Source organism: Alosa sapidissima, chromosome 6 (assembly GCF_018492685.1).
Source record: "Alosa sapidissima isolate fAloSap1 chromosome 6, fAloSap1.pri, whole genome shotgun sequence".
Taxonomy (NCBI): Eukaryota; Metazoa; Chordata; class Actinopteri; order Clupeiformes; family Clupeidae; genus Alosa; species Alosa sapidissima.
Genome location: NC_055962.1, coordinates 5,795,941 through 5,807,902, shown reverse-complemented (window position 1 = coordinate 5,807,902; position 11,962 = coordinate 5,795,941). Strand labels below are relative to the sequence as shown.

Below are 11,962 nucleotides of genomic sequence, written 5' to 3'. Positions count from 1 at the left end.
CGAAATTGTAGTTGAGAACATCAGTTATAATGGCCCACGTATTTAAAAAATGTCGGGTTTAAACCGGGCTCGGGCTCATAATTACAGTTAATGTGTCGGGCCGGGTCGGGCTCGGGTAGGGTCGGGCTTGATTTTTTGGGCCCGATCTAAGCTCTACTGTAGACCTATAGGCTACATCTTATTAGAACGCTAGATACCGCATTGTCCGTCGGGTTCTATTAAAGGAATTATCCGGAGTAAAATGCACTTTAGATCAATTTACGGATGATTGGGAGTACATACGTTGAGTTGACATCAAAATCATGTCATTCGGATGTGTTTTGAGAAAGTTCGATTTTACCGTTTTTAGTCAAAACTCGTTAGCGTGGAAGTGAGAAGGGCATATTATTTCGCCTCTACAAAACGCTATTTTTATACCTCTTCTACAGTTCCAAACAACATTACACTTACTTGGTAGTGAGTAGAGGGTCCCTAAAGCCAAACCGAAGTATCCCGAGGTCTTTATGTGGTCGGATAGAGAGTCCAGAATGAATTTCATCAAGCCAGTACCTTTCCGGAAATGTTGCCATCCTTGCTGCCATCTTTAGGGGAAAGTCCGTAGGAGTCGATTGCCAAGTGTGGAGTAACACGCTCTGGAAATTCACAATTTCGTCGCCGTTTAAAAAAAAAAAAAAAAACATAGTCCAGTATTTCATGATTTTGATGTCAACTCAACGTATGTACTCCCAATCATCCGTAAATTGATCTAAAGTGCATTTTACTCCGGATAATTCCTTTAACTCATTAAATGTAGCTGGATACTCATGAACGCATGTCTCTAATAGCCACAATAGGAGTAATTTTAGCAACATCGTATTTTGAGTGGCTCATAATGACCCAGTGGTACATTAATCCCATTCAGATTGCCACTTATCTGTGATGTAAGAGTTAGGTTTAAAGTCTGGGGCAGGGATTTGACATTCTGTGACTTCTTCATTGAGGGCTTGCTTAGCAGCACTGTCCGCTTTCTCATTTCCCCTCAGACCAACATGGCCTGGGACCCAGCAAAAAACTACACTCAAGTTCTGGGTCTTTAGACATTCTAGTTTATCAAGCTCAGCTTTGGTTGTATACTTTTTGGGTGACATTATAGCCTACTGGAAAGATTTTGAATTGCAATTTAATTTAATGCAATTTACTTTTACGATTAAATAAAATTAATGTATCCCTCTCATCCATAGCTTTCTATTTATTCACAAATGGACATAGGCCTACACATAGACTTATTCTTACTACTCTTACAATGTTGTTTCTGCACTACAATGACACTGTTACCACACTGCACATATCTGTATGTTATGTACATATCTGTTATTTGTCATATTGAATATCCATATTTATTCTGTTTTATTATATTCTGTTAATACACTGCATATAGCCTACTGTATCTATATTATTCTTTCTACTATTATAATGTTACTGCTACATCTACATACATTATTCTACTTATTATATGAGGAAGGCCTAACTGCTAATACACTGCACATATTTCTATTTAATTCATATTACTCTAAACCACCTTCTGTAAATCAACTGTATACTACTGTCTACATTGCACATTGCATGTATACTGTACATGCATCACAGCTAGATCTTTTGTTGCTATGAAGGCCAGTCGTTCTAAATGGATGGTTGCTATGGCCAAAGGCCAGTTCTATCTCTGCCGTTGTCAAGCGGGCATATCCTTCAATTCTGATTAACCTTATCTTATTTGAAACATCTCTATTTTAGGCCTACTTAACCTACTTCCATACAGTGGGTCCCATTAAGAAGTGGCCACTTCATTCGCGCTTACCATGATTTACGCAGCATCATTATTAAATGAATCTGTCACCATATGCCTATGCCTACATTTGCAAAGAGGAGAACATTTTAATTTGATTCACAATGAAACGTTACATTTAATGTACACGTTGACAATTATGGGGGGGTTTTCCTGCCATTAATAAAATTAAAATGAAAACAGTGAAATTAAAATGAAAAACTCGTTTTGCCATTTAATTTTCAAAGTGTCAGTGCAATTATCCCGCCAAATTTAAAAGTAAAATGAAATATATAGGCCTACATTTGGCTTTTAATTTTCCAATTCGTCGGAGATGACATTACCTAAATCCAAGCTCCTGCATTCTACGCCGTACTGTCCTCTCCGACGAATTGAGCAGGCTCGCGATTTTTGTTGCTGTCATTCCTAACTGCACATAGGCTGTAACCGTCTCGGCAGGGATATCCTGCCTGGGCCGGCCTCGTGTGATACAAGGGGACTCTAGGGCCGCTACGGCCTCGTCTTGGACCGATCTGGCTGCCATCAAAAAAGTATAATTATTGCAAGTTGCACTACTTTTTGTATTGGTTTATACGTTTTATTGGTTATATAAGATGTTTGTGAAATTTGCACAGTAAAAGTTCTGTATTTTGACTGCAATTGTCTTTGCATTCTGATTAGATTCTTCATTAGAGTCATGAGTAGAATCATGATCTTCTTGAATTTCCCCTGGGGATCAATAAAGTATCTTATCTATGAGTGTCTCTTTGTAAACAGCATCATTTTCTGGGGCCATGCAAAACTGCATTACCACTAGTGTGGAGTTATTCTACATCATGACAGTGAAATAGTAACCTGGCAATAGCCAGATGAATTTCGCTCCGCCTAGCTCTAAGCGGAACGACATTCATCTGGCTAGGGTCAGGTTAGTAAAATAGACCATCCTTAGTCAATGTACTGCAGCAATTCCTCTCAACCTGTAGAAAATGCTGTGAACATCTGATTATGCATGAAAAAAAAAAATACCGTCATATACCGTGAAACCGTAAGAATTTTGAAAAATACTGTGATATACATTTTTGGTTATACCGCCCAGCACTAATTTCTATACAAACCAAGACAGCGGACTCCTAAAGAAACGCAACCACCCACACCATACTGTAGGTGTATCTAAAATAGCTATGTACCAAAAATGACATTTTACCGTGACTCGAAGAGCTGAAAACCGTGTTGTAAGGCTGCGTGTACACAACCGCTTGGAGCTCCAGTGGAATTTTAATTTCATGACGAGAATTCTCGGTCTAACCGTTCGTGGGCTGTTGAAACGGTGTAAATACAGGCCAGCACTATAACTCCGAGCTTGGTAAACAAAATCGGATATTTCAGGCAGTAAATGCTCCCGTTAAGAACCAAACCAGATTTAGTTCAAATCTACACATCTATGGCTACTGAAAAATGTAAGGTTCATTTAGTAAATGTTATTTTGAAGTGTTAAAAAACATTGTTGTTTTAGAATTTCTGAACAAAAGTGGTGATAATTGGGGGTGTTACTATAAGTCTCCGCTTAACAGAAGGGGCACATTTATGTTGACCACTACAACATGACTCATTATGTCTGTAACTCTATAAAACACTTACTTTCATAAAAGACGCACACCATCCAGCACATACACATGGAAACCGATATTTTAGGTAATTGACCGATCCCAAGCCCCTCCTCCCATTGTCAGTCCCATAGTTACTGTTGCTAAGTCGGACAAGTTTGCAGGAAAGTGTGCGAGAACGCGTGTTCAACATGGGTACGCAGCACCATTTAGCAGAGTGTAACAGTGTATGCTAGATTTCTGGGCGTTTTCCTCCGACGTCCTCATTGTGACATAGTAAAAGGGGGCGGGGCTTGGGATCGGTCAATTGGCCACGAACGTGTCTCTCTGAAACTCTGTTCTAGAATCTTTGCTCTGAAGGCTGTTCCCAGCATTGCTAGGCAACATCAAATAAACTGAAATGAGAGTCTTCCAGGTATTAAAAGTGTAGGCTACGTGTGATTAAGAATGTATGTGTGTGGTTTGCAATTAGAATAAACAAGAAATAACATTTCCAATAATTTCCCATGATAAATTACATAATATTTGCACCTTCCTTACTTGTGAAGCTCACACTGTATTTAGTGAAATGTAATACAACGTTGCCACCTAGCGTTCAGATGTAGCCTATTTAACATTAACGTGACATTTCCTGCTTATTCTTTCATCAACTCCATGCTTTTAGGAAAACAATCTTTTTATCATAGTTCCCTCTTCAATGAGTGATTACCAGTTTTTGTAACAGAGATAGCTGTTTATTGTCCCTAGGTTTACAGAAACACCTATTCATATTAATACTGTATGTATGGAGTGCTGCTGACCACTGTTCATTACATGGCCCAGAGTGCCTTGCATGTCTTTACAACAAAACAACACAGTAAAACATAAATGCCCGTAAACATATGAATTTGCATACTTGTAACATTTTTAATAATAATCTCCCATCATGATATTTAACAATAATGAAAAATTAAATTTGAATACCATCAATGTGAAAATAACTGTACTACGTCAGCAATAAATAGGTAATGTTCTCCTTGCTATTTCAGTTTGTAAGTCAATAAACACCCATGACTGAGCAAGGATTTGATGATTGGGCAAAGCTGGCCAGAGACATTGTGCATACTTGGAAGGCATTGTGATAGAAGTACAACTACAAAGGTGAAAGGTGATAGGTTACCATACCTGTGGGTGGTTTGCCAAATGCTAGAAACTTTTGGAATATTTTCTTTTTTTTTTTAGCTTATGCACCCTCACATTGGAGTCCCGAGTTCTACAAAATTTGGTATCGATATGTGACAGTGTTCCTGAGATATGGACAACTTCCTGTTTCGGAGCTTCGCCGCAGATTTTGTTTGGCTGTGACGGGCAAACGCTTCTGAAAATCAAAAAGTAGGCTAACTTTCTGCCAATGAAGCCGGAATACATATGACGTAGCAGCACAGAGCCTTGTTTACGTTTTTAACCAATGATATCTGCTCAGACATTTATCTGACACTGCTCCTAGTCAATCATTTGTTAGACTAGATATGTTACAGTATTGGACGTTGTGCTGTGTCCCAGCAAAGATTCTAGAACTCCGCTCTTCAAGCCTGTCTCAAAAAGCAGGACAAATCAAAGTCAAAGTCTACTTTATTGTCAATTTCTTCACATGTCAAGACATACAAAGAGATCGAAATTACGTTTCCCACTATCCCACGGTGGAGACAAGACATATTTTAACCAATTAGGTCCACAGACAAACATAACATTCAAGTAAACAATATAAAAAGTAAATAAGAAGGCACATACAATGAAGAAATAAGAGCAGCAAAATTTGGTTGAAATTGTGCATACAGTAGACAGTCAATATAATAGTGCAAAAGTCAGGCCAATAAATGGCTGAGGTAGTTCTGTTTGACCTAAGTATGCAAGTGGCATAGTGGTGCAAGTTATGTAAGAGCAGCATAAGTGTGTTCAGAAGTGTTTTCAGGACAACAACAACAAGTTGCAAAGTGTGCAAGTATACAAGTGGAGTAGTGCAAGTGGAGTAGTGCAAGGCAGCCATTGTGGGTCCAAAGTCCAGGATGTTATGTGGCTGAGGGTGGAGGAGGGAGAGGGGGGAGAGAGTTCAGCATCCTAACAGCCTGGTGTATGAAGCTGTTGGTGAGTCTGGTGGTGCGGGAGTGCAGGCTTCTGTACCTCTTCCCAGAGGGCAGTGGATCAAACAAATTGTGAGCGGGGTGACTTGCATCACTCACAATTGTGGTCGCCTTGCGGGTGAGGTGGGAGGTGTAAATGTCCTTCAGGGAGGGGAGTGAGGCACCAATAATCCTTCCAGCTGTGTTCACTATGTGCTGCAGGGCTTTCCTGTTGTATTCAGTGCAGCTTCCGCCCCACACAGCGATACAGCTGGAGAGGATGCTCTCAATGGTGCCTCGGTAGAATGTGGTCATGATGGCTGGTGGAGCAATTGCTCGCCTGAGTTTCCGCAGGAAGTACAGGCGGCGCTGGGCTTTCTTCGCCTGTGATGCAGTGTTGGTGGTCCAGGAGAGGTCTTCACTGATGTGCACCCCCAGGAATTTGGTGCTGCTCACTCTCTCCACCACAGCACCGTCGATGGTCAGTGGCAGGTGTTGGGTGTGACCCAATACGCATCCTGCTTGATGTTGCGCAGGACAGGGCATTGAAAATCAGGACTGTCCATACTATATGGAGCTAAATTTGTCTCAATAATATTTGTATATGCGCAGAGGGGGATCCACAAATATTTCTTGATTTGCATGTGTGTTTTGATATCTACAAATAAAAAAATCATATTTGTAACTCTTACATTGATTTTTACAAATATAGATGTGCATTTGTAAATAAAATGCCATTTGTAAAACCGAAAATTTTATTTGTGAAATGTGAGTCTGCATTTGTATCACCAGCACACGCATTCTTCACACAAATCCACACGTAAATAGGCCTACTTTAATTCACCGGCACACAGAAATCGCAATCCAGTAGATGGCGACATCCACAAATAAAAAAATCATATTTGTAACTTGTAAATTGGTTTTCACAATTGTAGATGTGTATTTGTAAATGAAATGGCATTTGTAAAACTGAAAATTGCCTTTGTGAAATCTAATTTTGCATTTGTGGATCACCAGCACACACAGTTTTCGTTTTCGCATTTGTGGATCACGTATTTTTGAGACAAACTTTGCGCAGAGAAGCCACCCAGATCCACAAGGAGCCTGCTGACACTTTCTAATCCAGTAGGCAGTGTTGTTCTAAGGGACTCATAACCAAAGATTCTTTGCTCATAACACACAGAGCTAGCGAACCTAGTTCTTAAATCTAACAAGTTATGCCTTTTACAACAAGCTTTTTGATGGAAAAGTGGTGTTTAATTTCCATAATCTTTGTTTAGTAAACACATAAAACCGTCAGTTTGCAAGCGAAATCAAGAATTACGATCTTTGAGTTTGTTTATCAATTGCCTTTTGTTACGAGTAGAAGTTTATTATTGGGGGAGAAGGAGAAAGTATCTCGAGGGAGAAAAGTGCACCCCTCCCTCGGTGCACTACGGTGTGGGAGAAAAGAAACAGGGCTTTAGAATTCATTACTACAAAAAAGTAGATGTTCTATATATCTAACAGCTCAGTTAAGGCAGTGACGTCCTGCCAGCTGCTGCATCTTCTGGTGAGACTGCCAGAGTAGCAACGAGAGTATCGTTCAACAATCACAACTGAAAGGGAATTGGGCCTACAACTTCATTCACAAGGAAAGCAAATGCACTGGAAATCGAGCACACAAGTTACAAAAACCTAGCATTCGTTTAAATGTAGCATCAGGACATGACAGAGACGGTCGGCTGAGAAATACTCTGTCCGAGTAGCCTACTCTGTCGCTCTGTCCGAGTAGACATGCCCAGGCTAATGTAGCCTAAATATAGATCTACTAATAATATAGCCATTGTTTTTAGGTTACATACGTCTGTATGGTGAAGTTACAACCAGACTTTTAGCAATGCAAAGTAAATTAATCAGCTTGCAATAGATTGAAAGTTTTCAATCCATAGCCACTTAATGCTTATTTTGGCTATGGCAAGACAGCCTACAGAAATGTGTAAAAAATTCTTGAAGTATATTAAATAAAATATATTTGAATTGGGCTGTTAAAATATGGTTGCCTATATTATTAGCCTACAGAGGAGAAGAAAAGGCCGCTTTACTCAAAGCAAAACAAAACAAGAGTGGAGGGGGACAATTTGGTAAGACTATGCAGTGGTGAAGGAGGAGTGCTCATGAAACAGAAAGGTCTTGAGATGAGCTTTGAAGAAAGGAAAAAAGGGGCTATTGCAGAGCTTAGGGGTCATGGGGGCGAAGGACCGACCACTCAGGGTAGTCTTGGAGACATTTTTTAGGCTTTGCTGTAAGTTCATATTCTCTGCAATTTGCTTGTTTGTTTATTCTAGCCTAGAGGTCTAGAGGTGATGTGCCACATCATCAGTAATTGACGTCTCTTAAAAGTGATGCATGAGTGATCAGGACATCTCATCTCTCTGTCTCTCCTTCCTTCCTTCCTTCATCCATCCTCCAATCGTTTCTTACTCATTTCCTTCACAAAATTAATTCTAAGGAGGGGTTAGGAAAAGAGGAAAGAAGGAAGGAAGGGAGGAGAGGCAAAAAGACAAATGATAAGAACCCTGTATGTTACATGATGCTTGATTAACCCATTTACTCCTAAAATGCCTGCTAAAAACGCCTATAGAATCCTATGGCATTCTAGACTAAATAACCTTATTTCCTGAGGGTTTTCTGAAAAAATACTAAGAATTGTCAACGTCTACCAAAACCTTAATATCTAAGCCTCTGTACACCTAGAAACATGAAATAAAAAGCATGCTGTGCTACGCAGCAACCAGTGGGAGATTCAATGTTGCGCTATGCAGCAACCGGCGGGAGATTGTTGCGTCGTGCAGCATACAGCGCGAATGGGTTAACACAGATGCTTGTCAGGGACAGGGAAAGCACGGGCCGTATGTTGCCCATGTATGGTGTAACCCCATGCACTGGCTCATTCAATATTATTTATTCTGCCTGAAGAAGGTCTTTAACTTTATTACCTAAGACAGAATTGATAAAATGGCTGCAAATTGTGAAAATCAGCTGTACCGAATTGTGATTCAGACCGCCGCCTTGGTGTGTGCATTCCGTCTGTTTTCCGTCACTGCTGCGTCATGTTTTATGTGAGTATTGAGAGAAAGTGGAATAGAACATTATGCCCAATATTCAATATGTGGTTTAATGTTCTGCATTTCTCATTAGTGGGTAACTTTGATACTAAAAGTATGATTCTATGTAATGACTGTATGATATCTCTACTGTCCCTGTGTATATGTCTGTGTGACTGTATTTAGAGATAAGCGGGAATATTATGACTTTGCAGTGTTCTGCATGGCTGCATCAGTAGCCACCTGCTCCGGATTGCCAGGTTGCCACTAATCAGAGTCTGATTCAGTGTAGTCTACGTGAGATGGGATGACCAACACCATCTCCCGTCAGCCTGGAAGGATACTTAAACCCTAACTATTTCCTTGTCTAGTTAGAGCAGCTGATGGATCTTTAATGGAGAGTCATGCTGTCTCTCCCTTGATGCGCATCATTGTAAATAAACTCTGTTCCTGATTTTTCATACTATTGGTCTGATTGGGTCTCTATTCATCTGTGGTATCAAAATTACCATCAGTTTTCATTCCAGAAACGTCTCTGATGTGGCACTGCTGTGGCCAGTCTGCCTATTTAAACATCTCTTCGCTGTCTCTTTTAGCTGGAAAGGCTTCCAACACAATTTCCTGTCGCGTAAAAAACAGGTAACGGTCCTATTTCTAGTTGCCAAGTGTTTTCAACGTGTGTGTGAGATGTGCGTGTCACGCAGGCAGTGTGCACGCTCTAACCTGTTAACATGGGCGCCGGAATTAAAACGGACAGGTATGCAGTTGACACAGATGCCACTCATCTGGTGTGAATTGGGCATGATAGGGCTGCTGCAATGATGGGACAAAAAGTACTTACCCTTGAAAACCTGTAACATGCTTTATGTCCACCAGGACTTTAGGTCGTCACTAACATCACACCTGACCTCTCCTCCCTGGTAGGGGGTTGCACAATTTTGCAAACCACTGTCAATGTCTGACATCCAGGATAGTTAACATAATTGCTTTTCTTATCAAACCACACTAGGTTGGGGTGCACATTTCCATGGTCTCAACTCTTCCTGGTTAAACCCTGGTGTAGTCTGATACATTTCTTACTTTGGTTTGCACCACCACATGCCAGGCTTCGAGAGATTACAATATTTACAACTGTGCGGATAATCTTACCCTTAATTTACAGTGTGATTTACAAAACAAATGCTTTATATTGCCGAGTTTCAGGATAAGCTTGTATATTCACTCATAAGTTTTGACTTTTACTAAATACAGCAGTTATGAATAGCCTATCTCTGCCAAGCTATGTCTTCAACGATGAGATGCCAAGATGAGATCTCAACTAGATGTACCGCAGAGCGGTACAAAATATGACCGCTGCCCAGTCCAGCACATTTTTTCCACAAAAATAAATCACGCTGAAAGGCCTATATGATTCTAACTGTCGCACTAAATTGCATTATCCACACTCAATTCTCACTGGTATCTTCTAGACAACAACTACCAAAACATGATTAGTTCATAGATTTCACATGTAAAATTAATTTTATACAACCCCACCCCCATCTTGCCTGTTCATAATTCTGAGAAATTCTTGAATTGTGTGCATGTGTGCGTGTACATGTTTATGTTTGTGTGTGTGTGTGTGTGTGTGCGTGCTTGTGTGTGTGCCTGCGTATGTGCCTGTGTTTGTGCATATGCATGCATGCGTACATATGTCTACTGTGTGAGTATGTGTCATACATATGATTACTGTGAATGTATGTGTGTGCGTGTGTATCTGTTTATGCACATGTGTGCATATGGAATGGGTTAACATGACCCCTGAAGGCAAACATTCGGAAAAAATGTTTGCCTTTTATTGTAAGGCCCCCCATGAACGAAAGTTCACAAAACTTGGCATGAATTCGGAAGGTGTCATAATGATCTTACACTTTCAATTTCGTGCAGTTTTGACCATGTCAACCAGAGATATTTTGATGAAAATACCTAATTTTTTGCTTTTTAATTTTTAACTAGGTGGCGCTATACATGAAATAAGTGGTAATGGGATGGGTTAATATGCCCCCTTAAGACCAACATACAAAAAAAAAGGTGGACCTCCTAGGCCCTACGGTTCTCGAGATATTCACAGAAAACTGTCTCCGGCCACCTAAAGGCCAGTTGGTGTATAGTAACATAAATGAATTTATTGTGTGGACCCCCATGAACGGAATTCCACGAAACTTGGCGTGCATTCAGAGGGTGTCATAATGATCCTACACTTCCAATTTTGTGCAGTTTTGACTATGTTAGGTCACAGATACCTGTGATTACAGCACCTCATTTTTACTTTTTTGTGTTTAACTAGGTGGCGCTATACATGAAATGAGTGGTTATGGAATGGGTTGACATGGCCCCTTGAGATCAACATACAAAAAAAAATGGTCCTCATAAACCCTACGGTTCTCGAGATATTCACAGAAAACTGTGTCTGCCCTACCCTCCTTTCGGTGGGTCCAGTCCAGCGGGGGGGCTACAGATCAAAACGAAAAACGATGGTTCCATGCTATCCATGTGGGGTTACATGCCCACCAAATTTCGTGTACCCCAGTCTTTCAGCGTCCCGGGAATCCTTGACGGAAATTTGGACATGCGGGAAAAAAAAAAAAAAAAAAAAAAAAATCTGACTAAACCTGACTCGCTGCGCGGCGGTCATAATTATTGATGCCAAGTCAGCCTTCTATTTAGCTGGCAGGAAAAAATAAACGGACTAGGTCATCAACTATAAATCTCATATCAAATGGTCCTTAAGGACTCAAGACACACTCAAGACTCCCAGAGACACCCAGGCATAAGACAGAAAGCAACTGTGGAGGAGGGAGAAGCAACTGTGGAGGAGGGAGAAGGTTCCATCAAATGTAAGTTAATATTTCAGCTTTTTGGATATTTCTACACTTTTTGGAAGTAACTGGAGTTGCACAATGCAGTTGGTACATCATTATACTGCTCTGTATCACCTGTAGCTGTATACTTGAAAAAACTGTATCAAGGTTGACCGTGGCAGACCATCTCCTGTGCAGTAACAGTAAGATCACAAAAAATAGATATAGATAATGTCCCCATGTTGACAACTTTTATTTCTCTATGAACAACAGATACTTGCAAATATATACCCTTATTTATTCAATTTCAGACATTATTTAAATGTTGTTCTGTTAAATGTTGGCTCACCTAAAATGGTTCTCTGTAAAGTTTATTGTTGATCATTTTATTCATTCTAATTTGATATTGATATTGAGAAGATAATACGTTTTAAACTGCAGCACTATACAACAAATATAGAAGTATCAGTGACGACAAACTCTTATGAATTAAGTTCAATTGGCTTGATTTGGAACTTGGTACAACAAACAT

At 40.1% G+C, this 11,962-nt stretch overlaps 1 protein-coding gene across 7 annotated transcripts in view; it reads left to right on the top strand.

Annotated features, from left to right (window-relative positions):
- The first annotated feature begins 11,311 nt into the window (after window positions 1–11,311).
- LOC121711130 (ankyrin repeat and SOCS box protein 2-like) overlaps window positions 11,312–11,962 on the top strand; it is a 71,646-nt gene continuing 70,995 nt past the window's right edge. For 2 of the 7 annotated variants that reach the window (XM_042094457.1, XM_042094458.1), the window contains exons 1-2: window positions 11,357–11,466; window positions 11,572–11,633. Coding sequence is in view for 1 of the 7 variants with exons in the window: in XM_042094462.1 (XP_041950396.1) it covers window positions 11,465–11,466 (2 nt within the window). In the remaining 6 variants the exon portion in view is untranslated. Of the gene's footprint in view, window positions 11,467–11,571; window positions 11,634–11,962 lie in introns of all 7 variants that reach the window. The other 5 variants (XM_042094460.1, XM_042094455.1, XM_042094456.1 and 2 more) reach the window with 4 other exon arrangements.